The 17,682-nt window shown below is 51.6% G+C and overlaps 1 protein-coding gene across 2 annotated transcripts; it reads right to left on the bottom strand.

Annotated features, from left to right (window-relative positions):
* Positions 1 to 4,446: 4,446 nt before the first annotated feature.
* Positions 4,447 to 16,593, bottom strand: PERM1 (PPARGC1 and ESRR induced regulator, muscle 1). Of its 2 annotated transcripts, none has more exons than XM_075906345.2 (4): positions 16,419 to 16,593; positions 12,674 to 14,749; positions 7,721 to 7,805; positions 4,447 to 6,678 (listed from the first exon to the last, which is right to left on the bottom strand). In XM_075906345.2, the coding sequence occupies exons 2-4, from the start codon at positions 14,745 to 14,747 to the stop codon at positions 6,552 to 6,554; spliced, it is 2,286 nt and encodes a 761-aa protein (XP_075762460.2). In that variant the 5' UTR covers positions 14,748 to 14,749; positions 16,419 to 16,593; the 3' UTR covers positions 4,447 to 6,551. The 2 variants fall into 2 exon arrangements, with proteins under 2 accessions (XP_075762460.2, XP_075762463.2); XM_075906348.2 differs by having other exon boundaries at positions 4,448 to 6,678; positions 7,721 to 7,837; positions 16,419 to 16,591.
* Positions 16,594 to 17,682: the final 1,089 nt, after the last annotated feature.

The following is a 17,682-nucleotide window of genomic DNA, read 5'->3' as shown; positions in this document are numbered from 1 at the left end:
AGCGGTTAATGTGTTCTGGCTGGGTAAACAGTGAAACGGAACATATGCGAATGTTTGAACTCCCCTAGTGCCTGCAGTGTTACCGTTTGTTGCAGGGGGATGTGTCTGCACAATTATCCCGGGCTGGAAGCGGATGCCATTGTAGATCGGAGAAGCCAGGTAGCACTAATCTGCTGTGGTTGGCTGTATCCATGGGAGAAGGAGGGTGGAGCCATGTCTTGTATCTCGCATTATGAGGGCTCTCTTTGTGTGACTTGTGGCGAGGAGTCCTGTGGCACCTTATAGACTAACACGGCTACCCCTCTGATAATTTGTGTGACTTGTATCCAGACCAGAAGACTCCTAGTCGGGTTGTTCAGGGGCGGATATATGGCAGGGCGAATGGGGCGGCCGCCCCGGGCCCCGCGCTTCAGAAAGCCCTGCGCATGCGCCGTGGCACCGCCACGCATGCGCATGGCGTCACTGCGCATGCGCCGTGGCAAAGGGGGGGGGCCCCGCGGAATTATGCTGCCCGGGGCCCTGCAAAACAGTCATCTGCCCCTGGGGTTGTTTCTCTCAGTGTTCTCTTTACCCCAGCTGAAGTAGTGTGTGTTCATAAAAGGACAGTCCTGTAGGGAACATCTACAATGCAATTAAAAACATGTAGCCTCCAGTCTCAGAGGCTGAGGCAGCTCACTCAGCTTTGTGGGGTGCAGGCTGCTGGGCTATAAAATGGTAAGACTGACATTCAGAGAGGGGAAGGTCTCAGAACCCAGGCTCCAACCTGAGCAACGACACTGCAATTGTATACCCTTGTAGCCCAAGTCAGCTGACCCAGACCAGCCCTGGGTCCTGTGCTGCAGTGTAGATGTCCCTTTTGTGTCATGGGGTGTCCCGTCGATCAAGATACTTTGGGTCAGAATATATAGAAGCCCCAGTTTGCATGTCTCTGTGACACAGACTGGGAGCAGGTGGGGTTTTGTCCAGTATTCCTTGGAGGCTGGGTGCTTGTGCAGCTGCTAAGGAGAGATTCAAATGCCACCCCGCTGATTAGCAGATGAGCTGAGCTTTGTTTGTGTGTGTTTGTTTGTACTGGTGGTGCACATTTACACCTGCCTCGGAGCACATAACATTTATTTTGCATATGGATGGAAAAGATTAGAGGGAATACTGGTTTTGTTCCCCCCTACTAGTCAGGTCACTCATGCGGTTTCTGTGTCTTCTGCAGCTTCTGCCAAATAGCTCTCCATGCAATTCTGCTTGTGCAAAAATCATGAGCCCTGCTGTTGGCCCAAGCCGGGCTGGTTATCCACAGTACCATATGTTATTTAGTTCCCAATATTCTGCAGCGACCAGCTCACAGATGGGCTGGACACTATAATTAGGCAGAACGGGATTTTGTGTTCTGTTGGGGAGTAAGGCCCTGCCAAAAGCATTGCACGTGGACCTGTGTGACTTGGTGATGCATCGAGACCAGAGGTTATTCTGACCCAGAACTACGCAATGGCCTTTCTCCCCCTCACTCCCCAAATCCCTGCATTGGCTCTTTGAGAAGGGATAAATGCAAGCAGGACTGGGACGAGAGCCCCTCCCCCAGACCCTGACAGCAGTACGAATTGGAGATGAAGAAACGCCTCTCTCAATCAAGTCCCAGCAGTCAGTGTTCTCCAAGCTGGGTGTGGGACTGGGAAAAGTGACTTGGGAGGGGGTGGGAGGGTGAACCCAACCCAACCCTTTGGCAGTAAATCAGCTACTCTAACCCTCAGTGGCCAATTCCTCCCCTTCAGCACCTCTCTACTGGGGCAAGGCCTTGAAACTGTTGCGCTCGGTGGCTGTATGATTGGTTGATTGTTTATTAGGCACGTGCCCATTAAAGGATGGTGTGTGTGAATGGCACAGAAATTTTGAAGAGCCAGCTAGAGGGACAAGACACCAGAATGAAATGAACTAGAAAATGTATTGGAAGCTTCCAACATAGTATTCAGCCAGACATTACCTGATATTTATTTCATATATACAACTAATGTATTCTAGCCATACATGGTGTTTACTAGTGTTCCCTGCAAGCTCTGTGCTTGGGTGCCCAGGAGAGATTCAAATGCTGCCCAGCTATTTAGCAGAGTGCCCACAGCCTGCAGCATGTGTTACTATTGGTGGTGCACATTTGCACATGCTTCAGTGCACATAAAATTTATTCCACGCATGGCTGGAAAAAATTAGAGGGAACTTTGGTATGTATCCAGCACGCGCGCTCCTTTTACTGCTATAGAGCTCACTATCTACATGTACTCCCTAATAAGGCATGATTTTAAAGACAGCTCCTCAAATCCCCCCATACGTAACATTAAGACTCCATAATATTGTATATTACAAGGGACTCTCTAAACATCTCCTCTTATTTCATAAGCCTGCTTCAGGAGCGGGTGCCAAAGACAAGAAAAGCTTATGAGCATTTCATGGCTTAGTGAAAGAGGCAGTCAGGCATTTGAAACTGGGAGGGCAGCAATCTCTCTGTTGATGCATTACAGCCTCTGGGCTTGCTAAGTCACCAGTGATGAGTGCATAGGCTGGCCTGAGTCTACTCCCCTTGTGGGTTTTTGACTGTGTCCTTGCAGTTTGACACCCCCTGACATCTGAGAGGGTCTCTGGTTGGACAGGAGGGCTGGGACAATGTGAGGAGATAGGGTATGCCTACATTACCCCGCTAGTTCGAACTAGCGGGGTAGTGTAGACATACCCTACCGCACTTGCAAATGAAGCCCGGGATTTGAATTTCCCGGGCTTCATTTGCATAAGCGGGGAGCCGCCATTTTTAAAACCCTGCTGGTTCGAACCCCGTGCAGCGCGGCTACGCGGGGCACGAACTAGGTAGTTCGAACTAGGCTTCCTAGTTCGAACTACCGTTACTCCTCGTGAAATGAGGAGTAATGGTAGTTCGAACTAGGAAGCCTAGTTCGAACTACCTAGTTTGTGCCCCGTGTAGCCGCGCTGCACGGGGTTCGAACCAGCGGGGTTTTAAAAATGGCGGCTCCCTGCTTATGCAAATGAAGCCCGGGAAATTCAAATTCCGGGCTTCATTTGCAAGTGCGGTATGCCTACATTACCCTCCTAGTTCAAACTAGGAGGGTAGTGTAGACATACCCATACTGAGGTACAGCAAGTGAGTGCTGTGTGCTTTGATGGTTGGCATTGCAGAAAACCGAGATGCACAAAAATTGATTAGATCCCCTCTGCCTTCTTTGAAGGAAAGGCTGGGGGTACAGCCTCCAAGTGATGAAGTTAGCAAAGGCTCAATCCCAGAACTTTCTCCTACTGGCCCTATTGTCCAGCTGGTGAACTCATCGCTGAGAAGAGGACTAGGTGTTCTCATGTGACCCACTGATGTGCAGGCATTACGAATGTGCCTGGACCGCAGAGGATTGAGTCTGGTACATCACCCACCTGGGACACACGGGACTTTAGCTAGTGGTGCAGGCTCTGGGCTGTAGAAATCCTGTCTTCAGGCCTTCATAGGGCCCAAGATGATGCGGTTACAGAGTGAATAATGCCTAACACCACTAAAAAAAAAAAAAAGTTTAAAACTGAATCAAGGACTAAATCTCAGGGACAACTTAGCAGGTCGGCATTAGCTGCCTTACCTGCTGTGGGCACAGGAGGGGAGGCTGAGTTTATGGCAGAGGGACCTTTGTGGCACACTTGCAGACCTGTTCTAGGGCAGAGATGGAACCTTTTTTGGGTCAGGGGCCGCACACAAGTGAGAAGCAAAAAAACCAAAGTAAAACCCCAAATCCTCACTGACGTGGCCCCCAACTGAGGAGGAAGCCACTCCGCACATTCCCCTCCCATGTCAGAGCATGGGAGGGCCCAGCCTCGTAGATTGTGTGTGCTCTAGCCCCACGGTGGGACAGCGGCGGGGGGGGGTGGGGGTGTTTCCCTATCCCAGTTCTAAGGACTCTTTTCACACCTGCCTATGGCTTTTCAAGTGGCAAACGGTGGACTAGCTAGCACCGGTGGGGGAACGAATCTGTAACCAGTGCCACCTATTGGCTTTCCTGGTTAGCCTAGCAGCACCCAGCCTGGCCTCTCAGGCTGTGTCTAGACTACATGCCTCTGTCGGCAGAGGCATGTAGATTAGACAGATCAGCAAAGGCAAATGAAGCCGCGATTTAAATGATCGCGGCTTCATTTACATTTACATGGCTGCCGCGCTGAGCCGACAAACAGCTGATTAGCTGTTTGTCGGCTCGCCGCTAGTCTGGACGTTCCCCCTGTCGACATCAAAGCCCTTTGTCGGCAGCCCCGTTATTCCTCGTGGGATGAGGTTTACCGGGGCTGCCGACAAAGGGCTTTGATGTCGACAGGGGGGAACGTCCAGACTAGCGGCGAGCCGACAAACAGCTGATCAGCTGTTTGTTGGCTCAGCGCGGCAGCCATGTAAATGTAAATGAAGCCGCGATCATTTAAATCGCGGCTTCATTTACCTTTGTTGAACAAACAAATCTACATGCCTCTGCCGACAGAGGCATGTAGTGTAGACGTACCCTCACAGTCACTACTTTGCCAAACCGCCTTTCTGTGCCCCTCCCCCACTCATTTCAGCCCCCTCCGCTGTGACCCCACTGTTGTCTCTGGACTCTTGGGCCTGATCACCACTGAGGGGGTTGGGACCGGTGGTCGTAGCATCCGAATTCCATCTGCTCCGTGGTTATTCAGTATTTTCCCTTTCTCCAGTGTCTGCATCCTATCAGAGCCTTTATGACCATTCCTCCTTCACCTGTCATCTCCCCAGCCCCTGTATAAACGCTGACCACGAAACCTTCGCTCCATCCAGCTCAGCTCCCTTTCACGACCCCTCAGTGCCACTGCAAAGCTGGTCAGAGAGTCATTGATTGGATGAGGCCGAGCAGTACCTCCCCCGCAGGAGCGCCCCTGTGGCCTCCCCACCCCAGTGCATAAGAGACGGAGAGAGGTCATTGAACCTGAGGCCTATGGCTCTGCAAGGCAGGGCCCTGGCTCCTGAAATCCTATTCCAGCCTTGCTGAAATGCGCCCCTGGCACAAACACGCTGACTTTTAGCCTTGACATCCAAGAGGACAAACTTGCTTGACGCAATCCAAGCCAGGAAGGTTGGAACTCTGCTAAACAAGGGCCACTTGGATAGCCTCCCAACTTCACTGCTGCTCTACAGATCGCCTGGGGAGAAGTAGCCAATATGGATAGATTTACCCGGGGAGAGTCAATGGGTCCCCAAACCCCTGCCCGTCCTTCCAGAAAGAATCCCCACTGCTAGCCGAGACCATTCGCCGCCTGAAGAGGTGCTGCCCTGATTTCTTCTGCTTTGGGTCTGCCCACTAGGAAGAGAGTTGTCTGTGCCACCAGCCATCAACTTCCAGCCAAAGGGGGACAAATGGCTACAATTCCTCTTGGAACACATCCCAGTGAATGCCACTACCCAACTATCCATAGGAGCCAGCGTAGCAAAGTGACACTGCTGAGCTTGCAGGAGCGAGGGGAAAGCGCTACACTACAGGGACTCTAGCAGCATAGGTGTTGAACTAGGTCAGCTGGGGTGTGGGGGGGACAGAGGCTGCAGCACCCCCTGGCTTGCAGCAGTTTCCTTTAGATACGGGCTTCACGGTTTGTTTCAATGGCTTTCAGTAGCCCCACTGCACAAATTGTTCCAGCCCCCCGTATTACATGCATAGCTATGGTGGCAAAACTCTAGAGCAGCAACGGGCAGCCTAGGCTAGTGAGTGGGTTGCATGAGTGGCCCTCCTCCATCTCCGTGAGCCGCAAGATTGTCGGAACCAAGACGGTCTCCGGGGACAGGGCAGTTTTGCTCCCTGCGCTTGTGTGCCTAGAATTTGTGGGGAGGGAGGAGGGTGCCCATTGCACTGTAGCCGCGCTTTGACTGGAAGCAGAGGGAGCACACAGCTCTTCCAGTCAGTGTTGTGTGTGATCAGCACCCACCTCCCTTCACGTGGCTTTACGGGTGTGTCACTTTAGTAACCCCAGCAGGAAAAAAAAACCCTGGATGGAAACCAGTGAAATTCGGCAACACTGCTCAGGGGCGACAGTAAATAAAACGTCTGACAGACCCACAATGGGCAGCATCCAGCCCATGGGCCGCAGGTTGACCACCAATGCTCTATAGTGTGGACACAGCCTACACTGAAGGAAGGGATTGGAACGCCACCCCCCCGAGCGACGGTAGCTATATTGACAGAAGCATTCGTCTGTTGAGTGCTTGCTACACAGGGCATAGGTCAGCATAGCTACGTCAGTCAGACGTATGGATTCTTTTAGCCCCAATTCCCGTTGTTGTGTTTGACCAAGCCCAAGGCAGTGAGCAGAACTGAACCAGCATGCACAGGGCCTAATTCTGCCCAGTGCAACAAAATGCATATCATGCTGATAATAGATTATGTGCCTGATTTCAGTGCTATGTCCCAGCATCCTACTCCATGCCAGGACTCTGCCAATGGATCTAGAGATGTTGTTCTGGAATCCAGGCTGCAAAGAGTTGTTTTATTGCCAAAGGGTGAGGTGCAGAGTTGTCTCTCGGCCTCTTCCTAGCGGGCCCACGGGACGTGTCTCTGTCTGGGCCACGGGGGAGTGTTTAGGTGCTGTGCCGTCCTTCGATGGCCTGCCGTCTGAAGTAACGGATGGCAGAGAGAGTGCCGAAGTTTGCCAGTAACACTGGAAAAGACATTTCCAAAAGGAAGCTGTAGGATTATTCTAGAACCCTGCTTTGAGGTCTAGTCAGAGCAAACAGGTTTCAGACCGTAAGTCTCTGCTTATGACTCCCTTTTTTGCTGCATGGGTTGTTCAGGCTGGTGTCTGTCCTTAGCACAGCTAACGAACCATTTCTCTGCCCAACAATGGCACTTTTCATCTCCAGAGGGCAGTGCACATTGCAAAAAATGAATGAATTTAGCCTCACAAACCCCCTTTAACCTAAATAAAAACCATTGCACCCACTTCCCAGATGGGGAAGCTGAGGAACAAAGCTGAGCACAGCCTCAGCCAATGAATATAGGGGTTGTGTTAGCTCCACCCCACGGGGTGAATTTCAAGTCTTGTGAGTTAGTGGCAGAGTTAAGCAGGGAACAGCAGGGCTCCTGATTGCTCCAGCCACCTGGCAGCAACCTTCCACCCTAACTGCTGCTTCCCAGCCTCAGCTTAAGGGCCAACTAATTAACCCTTTAAGGGCTGGCATCCAGTTCCAGCTCTCTGGGCTGGCAGATCACAGCAGCGTCCAATGTTTCCAACACCAGCATTTCACTGGGAGATGAGCAGTGGCAGGCAAAGGTGTAGGTTTCCCCATCCAGGCTTTGGCACCTTAGAGAACACTTCAGAGGTTAAGTGTGAAGGTATGATAGGATCAAAAGAGGTGATAATGTCGCTGTCTGGATATAGGACAGGGTTGGTCTGAAGCAGTAGGGAGGAATCCCTTGCGCCTAACTATAATCAAAGTCACCAGCAGCTATGGGAGAGGAAATGCAGCGTGAGATAGGAATCAGGTCCCTCCTGGGGGGGAAGAGAACACTGGAAATGTGGCAAACTGAACATTTTAGAAGGCAGGAAGATGCCCTGAAACAGTAGGGAGAGATTCTGCTCCAGGGTGTATGATCTGCCCAGCGTTAGCAGGTAACCAATCGGTCAGCCTTCCAACACTAACACCAAATCACCCACACGTCACCCCTCCCCTTCTCCTCTCCTCCATAGTCATCCCACCTACCAGTCTTCCATGCGTCCGGAGCCTGCAGATCTGACGTCTTCACAGCCCAGGATGCAAAGGCAACAAAGACCAGGCACATGTCCTCCTGCGTGAGAGCTAATGGTGGGTGAGGCCTTTCTGCAAGAAGAACAACCTGAAGCTAAGGACCAGGTGTTACTAATAATACTCTTACATTGTGGTCACTTCAGCCCAAAGCCTTTCTGGTGTATTTAAGCCTTAGATTCATTGTCTTCCCCCCCTCCCCCTCCTTCATTCCTTCGCAAGGTCCAATGCTTGCAACTGAGCACAGACAGCCTTCCTGTATGCTGTGTCTACACTGGCATGAATTTCCGGAAATGCTTAAAACAGAATAGTTTTCGTTATAAATATTTCCGGAAAAAGAGCGTCTACATTGGCAGGCTGCTTTTCCGGAAAAGCCCTTTTTCCGGAAAAGCATCTGTGGCCAATGTAGACGCGCTTTTCCGGAAAAGAGCCCCGATCGTCATTTTCGCGATCGGGGCTTTTTTCCGGAAAAGATTACTGGGCTGTCTACACTGGTCCTTTTCCGGAACAGTGTTCCGGAATAAGGACTTATGCCTGAGCGGGAGCAGCGTAGCTTTTCCGGAATAGCAGCTGATTTTGTACAGTAGAGCGTCGTTGCTTTTTTCAGAAATTCAAGGGCCAGTGTAGACAGCTCGCAGCTTAATCTGGAAAAGCGGCTGATTTTCCGGAATAAGTGGCCCAGTGTAGACACAGCCTATAGGTTCAGCCATGATTCCCTTCTTAGAACATTTGGAGAACACTGGTCCATTTCTGGAAGAAAGGTCCCCAGAATCTTCTCATTCGATTGAGTTTTAAATAGCTCACCCAGTTTTCAGATTTGTTGGCCAATCAGAAGCTTAAAAGTAGCTTTTAATTTGTGTAGAGAAGAGACGTGACACTGTGCTAACTGGGAATCTAGCAGGTCTATCTAGCCAAGTTACCTAGCTCCTTTTACTATGGGATAAGAGTATCTCGTAGTCTCTAAGGGTATGTCTACACTACCACCCTAGTTCGAACTAGGGTGGTTAATGTAGGCAACCGAAGTTGCAAATGAAGCCCGGGATTTGAATTTCCCGGGCTGCATTTGCATCTTGCCGGGCGCCGCCATTTTTAAATGTCCGCTAGTTCGGACTCCGTGCCCGCGGCTACACGCGGCACGGACTAGGTAGTTCGCGAGGTGTACCGGTAGTTCGGAATAGGAAGCCTAATCCGAACTACCTAGTTCGTGCCGCGTGTAGCCGCGGGCACGGAGTCCGAACTAGCGGACATTTAAAAATGGCGGCGCCCGGCAAGATGCAAATGAAGCCCGGGAAATTCAAATCCCGGGCTTCATTTGCAACTTCGGTTGCCTACATTAACCACCCTAGTTCGAACTAGGGTGGTAGTGTAGACATGCCCTATTGGATTTATCCTTGCAACATCCCTCTGAGGTTAGAAAGTGGCATTATCCCCATTTTACATCCAGGAAACTGAGGCACAGGGAAACTAAGTGTATGTCAACACCACACACTAAGCCCAGGTTCAGGCTCCGCTTGGAGCTCAAGACCCCTTCTCTCCATCAGGCTAACTTGGTTCCAGGAGCACTCAGCACCCAGTTCCTAGGATGCTGCTGGGGTAGAGCTCTCTGTGACTCAGACCCAAGCCCAGTGTGGACACAACCTAGGGTACATACCCAAGTCAGAAATTCTGTGCAGTTCAGTAGGAATGTGTTAACGTTGCTGAGAGACCTGGCTCAAGCAAGTGCAAATGCAGGTTTACTTTGCAGTGTGGGCTGAGAGAGCCTGTGTCCAACAACCACAATGCAGTGCAGAGATACCTTAAGTGACTTGCCCAAGGCCACACAAGAAGTCTGCGGCAGAGCATGGGGACAGAACCCAGGTCTCCTGAGTTGCAGCTAGTGCCCTATCTACCAGGCAAGCTTTCCTCTTGGAAAGAGGGTGATCTAGCTGGACTGGGGAGACCTGACTCTGCTGATGGTTTCACCACCTGTTCAAATGGGTTAATGAGAAGTAGCCATCCTTGGAAAGTGGTTTGAGATCCATGGATCTCACTAAGCACGGTTATTAGTTCTATGTGAAGCCTTCACTCCCCTACTCTCCATCATGGCTATCGGAGCTTCTGGGCTGGTCTCCAGGGCTTAAGACAGGCCTCTCTTTGGACCTCTCACTCTGTTGGATTCCCCGTGCTAACAATTTTCCAGGCATGTTGCAAGAGGGTTGGTTGGTTTGCTTGTTTAATCAGGTTTTTAATTAAAGCCAGTTTTATTAATTAGCTACCACCAACGCAGTCTTTTCTCCAGGCAGATAAAGAAGCAGCGCTTTGCAACATCCCCCATTGGGATGGCTCAAGATATATTTGTTTGTTTTTAATATGCTGTAGCTTTAAGCACAGTATAAGCTTTTAAATAAATACACTGGCTGTGCTAATGGGTCAGATTTCCTCTCCTCCTATTCCCAGCCTCTCTTACCCACTCACAGTAATAAGCAACGCCTGAGTAACCTTTAGAGGCTCTGGCGGGTGCTTATTAAATTAGCTTTGATTCTAATGTTCTCATCTATTTCTGCACGGGTAAGTATGGGAAGGTCCCAGGTTGCTTTTCTCTCTGCCAACATTATGACTGTCACAGCTCAGGCTTACCGGCTCAGCAATCATCGTGCTATCTTGGTACGCGTATTGTGACGCAGCGAAGCTGGATTCTGAACTCAGTTGGGCCCTGTCCACAGTTGGGTTTAAACACACTTGTGGCTAGCAGATTTCTAGCTTGGTTACCCTGACCAGTGTGGAGAAGGTCAAATCAGTTGTCGCTAGTATTTACACACTATCTTCCTTCCAAGTTCTCTTGCTTAGCATGTGGGCAAGAGTTTAGTCTTGGAAGAAAAGCTTGTGGTGGTGTTAGTTTGGGTTGCACACAGTTCTGTTTACAGGGAACCAGGAGAGTTTAATTTGCACCCAAAACAGAAAGAAAAAGCAAAGTCAGTTCTGGAGGTAGAGTTGTCCCCTGGGAGTTGGGCACCAGTGTTGCCTGCATGCTGTTTGTGACCACCTCTGCTCCAGGACTGGTGAATGTACATTAGTAAGGCAAGTTATACACAGCATAACCCCAAACTTCAGGTCCCTAGGAAGCTGACCTGCACAGGGCTGACACCTGCTAGAATGTTAGTGGTGGAAGAGTCAACATCCTAAAACAGTTGGGCTTTGTAATACCAATAGGATCAACTCCCAAACAGCCCTACCTAAGTCCAAGGCTGTTAGGCAGTGAGGGAACATGGTTAGTGTATGATCTGAGTGCCACAACGCATGACCAAGCTATGCTTTCATCATGCCGAGGGATTCCCAGTGTCACGGGGCATTCCATAGGCTTTATGAAAACATGCTTATGAAGATGAATATGCTATAAGTGGAATATGCTTTATGCAAAATACCCCAGGCTATGTCTAGACTGCAGAGTTTTTCCGGGATACCTGAGGTTCCAGAAAAACTCTGCCGCGTCCAGGGAACATGTCCACTTTTTCAGAACAGTTTCCAAAAAAGCAGGTGTGTTCTTTCAGCATCTCTGTATTCCTCTCGGTGAGAGGAATAAGGGATGTTCCGAAACAGGAGTTTTTTCCAAAATTTGGCCCCTTGTAGATGGGCCAAATTTCAGAAAAGCCTCTTCCGAAAAAAGCGTAAAAAGATATGCAAATTGTGGTTCGCAATTTGTGTATCTTTTTCCGATAAAACTCTGCTGCCTAGACGTAGCCCCATATAAGATATCACTGGAAAAGTGATAATCTACTGAATATGATTTTCCCATTTCTATGCATCTATCAGTCCTGTATTTGCAGTTAGAAACATGAAGTATAAGCTGGTGTTACTAATGTAGTCATGCTAAGGGCCATTAGTTGTACTTAAGGAACTTAATGGCCTAATACTCAAGACAATGATCTGTGAATAGACTGTTTTTTTCCTGTAAGTCTGGAAGAAGGCTGTGTGGCTGGTCCTACCAAGATGTGTGGCCATGTAACCTAATGCTGGGACGTATCTTGGAGGCTGTACTTTTCCACTGAAAATGAGGGAAAAGTTTAAAGCTGAACACAAAGGGTTTCCATCTTTTGCAAAACCAGTTGTCGGGATCCCCCTGCTTACTACCCAAGATGATGATTGGAAACATCTGTGACTGAACGGGGGGGAAGGACTGAACCCAGACAAGGAGGCTGTTCTATCTGAGTGAGATATTACATGTAACCAGCTTCTAGTGCAGTACGTTTAGCTTGCGTGTTCTGTTTTGTTTTGCTTAGTAACCTGCTTTGTTCTATCTGCTCTTATGACCACTTCAGTCCTATCTTTTACACTTAATAAAATCACTTTGGTGTATTCATAAACCCAGTGTAAGTAACTGTTACTTGGTGAGGCAAGGTGTCTGTGCATCATTTTTTACCCTGAGATTACCTTGTATAAGACTTTATACAGAGCAAGGCGGATTTATCTGGGGGTCAGGTCCCATTGGAGCTGTGAACCTGGGTGCTGGGGCAAGTCTCCTTGGCTGAGCCTTCCCAGATCTGAGCTGATCTCAGCGTCTACTGCAAAGGGCTGTGACCCCATCTCGGTGGCAATGTGGGAGGAGGCCAGAGGGCCTGGCTCAGCAGGACAGAAGGTTGAGGGGTGCCCAGGAGGGCAGGTAGGTGAGCTCAGTGGTATTTCAGCACATCAAAGGACAGGCTCAAGGGAGTCTCTCTGATCAAACCCAGGTTGTAAGCCCTTCCTCCAATGTGTTTGAAGATGAGGCTCAGGCTAACTAAGAGGACAGAACTGTTTGATTCGTAGCGCAAGGTCAGAAAACCCAGCACATGGGGTTGGGGCAGAGGCAGTACAGGATCATTCTGGGCCTCGGGAATCCAGCACTGGTTCTGGGCAGCAAGAAGGAACCAGCCAGGGGCAGGATCAAACATTTACCTGCTAGGACAGGGGCCATGCCTAGATCCTCTGGCTGCAGCTCGATTCTAGTGGGAAGCCTCAACTGGAGAAGTGGGAGCCTCTTTCTGGAACCTCTTGGTACCGGGGCCGCACGATTGCGGGGGCTGCATCTGACCAGGCACGTTGGCTTTCGCAGGAGGGATTTCACAGCCATCATGGCTTTTCTTGCCTCCCAGGCCGGCATGCTCAGGAAGATCTCCCCCCAGCTCCTCCTGCCCCTTGTTCCGTCGTCAAAGAAATGTTCGTAAATCTCCGGGATGGAGAGAACACCGGCAGGTTCGCCGGCTGTGGCCAAGCCCGGCTCCTCTCGGCTTTCGCACAGTGACAAGGTTTGCACTAAGCTGCCGCTGGCCCTGTCTGGCTCCACAAAGGTCTCTTTGCTGCCTCCTTCCCAGCTTTCTTCAGGGTCGTTAAAGAAATATTCGTACATCTCAGGCCCGTACATTTCGGGTACCTCCTGCTCCTTCTTGGAGAAAGAAAGGGGAGTTTCCTCCACCCGTCCCTGGTTGTTCTTGGGCTCCTGGGTGTCACAGAAAAAATAGTCACACATCTCTGGCCAGGTCAGGGCAGGTGTGGCCCCCTCCAGAGAGTCCTCAGCTGCTGAATGAAGAGAAAACATCCTTCTTAAGAGCCCAGGTCTCTGCCTTCCATGGGCACCATCTTCAACATCCCCTCCAAAGGCCTCCTTGTTTCCAAGATGCAGGGGTTTCCCTGTGGTGCTCTCACACGCCTCGCTCTGGGACTCCTTGGGTGTGCGACTCGGAGCCGACGGCGCATTCTCTCGCACACCTGAATCAGTTGCTTGCTTTGGCCTTGCCCCTCTGGCCTGCTTCACTTCTGGGAAGGACTGCGTTGCTGGACCTTTCACCCCCTTGCTCCTGGGAGTGCTGGCCGCCTGACCTCCCAGTACTAGCCCTCGCCCCTCATCCCTGAGCACACCACAGGTCCAGGTACCATATTGCGAAGCTTCATCCTCACCTGCCAGTCCCTCAAGAGCCGGTTTGGCTGCTGTTCCCTCCCCTTTGCTCTCTCGCAGTAGGGCAGAGGGGGTTAAAAACTCCAAAGCTGGAGCCAGGGCCCCATGCGATGGTGTCACCTCGTCTGTGGGTGTTCCCTGGTGCTCACAGCTCTCCCCCCAGTGCATAGGCTCCATGACAGCCGGAGAGTCTCCAGGGGAGCCCGAAGCAGTCCAAGTGTGACCTAGACGTCTGCGCTCCTCTGGATTTTCCTCAGCAGGGCAGCTCTTCCCTGCTATCCTGGAACACGCTGGCTGCAGGGGCCCTGCAGATGGATTCTGGGAAATGGCACCGTTTGAGTCGGGCAGCCTGGCCGCTAAGCAGACAGGCCAGTTAGCCTTTTCTCCCGCTGGCCTCTCCACCCCTTCTGAGGCAGCAGTTGCTGGAGAGCTTCCATCCGCTGCATGAACTGGCCTTTCAGACTCTGCCTTCTCTGGCCTGCTTTGTAGATGCACCCTCAGTAATCCCCCCGGCTGTAGAGCTCCGTCTGGCACACCCCCTCCTGCCCGTGCGGCTGCTGCACGTTCTGCAGTCTGGCCCAATTCCTGGCGGAGGCTGTCTTGGGGCAGGAGCAGCTTCTCCAGAGCAGGGCTGGCTGGGCCCATAGACCCGGCCTCTGAGAAAAAGGGCAGCTGCCCGTCCTGGGTGCTAGGCCTCAGCGCAGCCTGATGGGCATTTCCAGGCTTGTCGTTCTCACACAGAAACCTGCTGACTGAACCTACATCCATTTCATCCTCGCTGCCCGACAGAACTTCCTCCCGGGCCAGGCGCAAAGGCCAGGACGGAGAGGTCTCTCTGAGGACACCACGCTGGGGGTAGTGTCCTGTGCCAACAGCCGGCGTGCAGCCTGCCCTGACTGTGATCAGCCGGGTGGGGCGGAGGCTGTCGTCCTCGCTGTCCCCTTGCTCAATGTCACTGAAGCACTGCTCGTCTGCGCTGGCCAGGGCAGCCGGGATCAAACTGCACTCTTCCGAAGCCAAGTAAAACTCTGCCCAGTCTCGGTCATTCAGCTGGATGCTGTACTCGAAATTCTCCATTTCTGCAGGGGCAAAGCAAGGGGGCGTCAGTGAGGAAAAGGGCACTGGGAAATTGTGCCCAAATGCCCTCAGAGCTGGGGCCGAGATGCCACTCGTGGGCTGCCCTTAGGGTTTATGGGACCTGCCCAGTACTATTAAACTGGTGTCTCTATGCTGGACAGAGGCCTGAGCAGGGAGAGGTGATGTTTTAGAGATGGGATTTTATAATCTTCAGCAACACACGAATGAAACAGTTTTAAAACAGATTTTAAACTCAGGTCCTGTCAACTAACACAGTAAATTCAGAAACGGACAGCGTAAACCTGGGCTTGGCAAATGCCTGTTAAATGGATTCATTACCACTTGAATGGCTCTGTCACAGGTTCAGTGTTCTGCTCATAGCTCTGGCTGGCTTTTCCACTTTTAAATGAACTAGATCCTCTCTGGAGGAAGCAGAGCCAGGGACCAGGGATAGGAAGAGGTAGTTCAGTGCACATCAAAACCCAGTGGTACCCTAAATTTTTGGGTGCCCTATGCAGCTGCATATTCTGTGTATGGGCAAGGATGGCCCTGACCACTAAACCCATCCCACAGCCTCACCCTTTCCCCTCCGGTTTCTTCACAATTCGGCTGTGCTGCTGCCATTCCCATTCGCTTGCTGCTGAAACCAAGGGGACGCTAAGATCTTGGCATATTCATCCGCACAGCAGTTGCTGCCTCCCTGAAGGCACCTTTGTACTTAGGGTTAGGGTTACAGCATGCATGACACAGCTAATACCTACAGCAGCCTGCCAGGGGCACGCTACCTGAGCAATCTGCAGCAGTTACATAGTGGAGACAACCCTCTGCTTTCATGCCCCGGAAGCTTTAGTGCAGCCCGGGATAAACTATTCTAAAATGCCAGTTGGAAGAGGCACCCTCTGCTTTCATGCCCCGGAAGCTTTAGTGCAGCCCGGGATAAACTATTCTAAAATGCCAGTTGGAAGAGGCACCCTCTGCTTTCATGCCCCGGAAGCTTTAGTGCAGCCCGGGATAAACTATTCTAAAATGCCAGTTGGAAGAGGCACCCTCTGCTTTCATGCCCCGGAAGCTTTAGTGCAGCCCGGGATAAACTATTCTAAAATGCCAGTTGGAAGAGGCACCGTCTCTGTTAGGATCAATTATCCTAAATGCCATGTTAGATGCAGGTTGGGCTTTTCTAATTTTATCTGCATCAGCATTAGGGGGCAGCCTCGGAGCTACTGCAAGAGATCAGAGGAGCACAGACGAATTTCTGTACATCTGGGGTGTTGCAGGTTCTTAACTAGCCCAGTGCTCAGTGGATCTGAGCTTAATGGATGGGACAAAGTGTCCTTTCAGGGGCAGACTCCTCTGTGGCCTGCACCTACCTATTTCCATGCACACCTTCCACCACCCTTCTTTACAAGTCACTGTACCTCCTTGGCTGGTATAACAGCTCCACTGACTTCACTTTACACCAGCTGAGGATTTGGTCTCTTGCGCCTGCCTGGAGGCGTGATGAGGGGCAACATTGCCACCGGAAGGCATTCAAGCTGCAGAGGTTTTGCAGAGCCCCGGCTGCCTGGCGCGTTTGCTGGGGAAAGCACTGACCCCGAGGCAGTGGGGAAGCAAGCTGGGGGTCAGAGAGCAGTGAGCCGCAGCCGGCGTGCAGAGCATGCGTAGGTATCCTACCTGTGGAACAATTTAAGTCGGGGAGGGAGACATGTCCAGAGTGATGCAGCGAAATCTTCCCTGCGCGACATGGTGCCGTACCCTTGACGGGGGCATTGAGGGCCAGACTTCACAGCGGCTCCATTCATCCGCCAAAAATAGCCCCCAGCCTGTCATATGAAACACCAGCCGTGCCAAGGGCTCTCCGAGGGCTGTGCTATAAATAACTGACGGGGAGAGGCATACGCTTGCAAACCAATGGGTTTCCTAGTTCTTGCACCTACAGCAGGGTCCCGTGGCCACCCCCAGATCCATAGGCCCCATCTGTTCTCAGGGTTGGAGTTACACCCCTGTAACTGAAGGCCGCGCAGAACACCGAGTGCTCAGTGGGAGATAGAACTCACAGGCGAAAGAAGCCATAGGGCAAAGCAAGGATAGTAGTGCTCATTCCTCTGGGAATGGCAGATGCACACATCCAATGACAATGACTGAGGCAAATAGCTCAGTAGGTTAAACCAAGGAAAACGGAGGTTGATTCTGTAAGATAATGGCCTTGAGAGTTATCAACGCCCCAGGCTTCAGGGCATGACCCGTCTGGCTAGGGTCTTTCTAACCCAGTGCTTTTCAATCAACGGGACGTGACCCACAACTAGGTGGTGGAATGTCGGGCGCTGGATCTCGTTGCTGTTGGGGGATCAGGTGACCAGTGGGGATGCTAAGGCAGCTGCCTGCCTGTCCTGGCACCGCAGACTGTGCTGTGCCCTAGAAGCAGCTGGCAACAGGCCTGGCTCTTATGTGGGAGGGAAAGTGCACAGTGCTCTGTGCACTGCCCCTACCCTGCCCACTAGCTCCGCACTGCCGTAGGCTGGGAACCTGCTCCTGGCTGCTTCTGGGGCGCAGCATGGTCTGCGGTGCCAGGAGAGGCAGGAATCTGCCTGTACTGCTGTCCTGAAGCCGCTCAAGGTCAGCCCCTCCTGCCCCAGCCCTGACTCACCCCCAAAGCCAGAGCCCCTTCCTACGGCCCAAAGCTCTCCTCCTCAGCCCCACCCCGCAGCCCACACTCCAGTCAAATGAGGTTGGGTCGTGGGCAGCAACAATTTTCTTCAACTGGGTCGTGAGGAAAAAAGTTTGAGACCCACTATGTTAAACCAAGGAAAACAGAGGTCGATTCTGTAGGATAATGGCCCTGAGGGTTATCAACACCCCAGGCTTCAGGGCCTGATCCGTCTGGCTCTTTCTAAGACACGTATCAGTGCTAACAGATGACCAGCAGGTCACCACACAT

This window comes from Pelodiscus sinensis, chromosome 24, assembly GCF_052426305.1.
Source record: "Pelodiscus sinensis isolate ZL-2025 chromosome 24, ASM5242630v1, whole genome shotgun sequence".
NCBI lineage: Eukaryota > Metazoa > Chordata > Testudines > Trionychidae > Pelodiscus > Pelodiscus sinensis.
Note: the sequence above shows the minus strand (reverse complement) of the source record. Positions and strands in the feature narration are given on the sequence as shown.

Excerpts from the sequence above, each read along its gene's own strand:
- PERM1 (XM_075906345.2), bottom strand. The coding sequence starts at position 14,747 with ATGGAGAATTTCGAGTACAGCATCCAGCTGAATGACCGAGACTGGGCA. Across the intron at positions 7,806-12,673 it reads CATGGCCCCTGTCCTAGCAG|GAGGACATGTGCCTGGTCTT; the intron begins GTAAATGTTTGA and ends GCTCTCACGCAG. Across the intron at positions 6,679-7,720 it reads TCCGGACGCATGGAAGACTG|TGTTACTGGCAAACTTCGGC; the intron begins GTAGGTGGGATG and ends TGTCTTTTCCAG.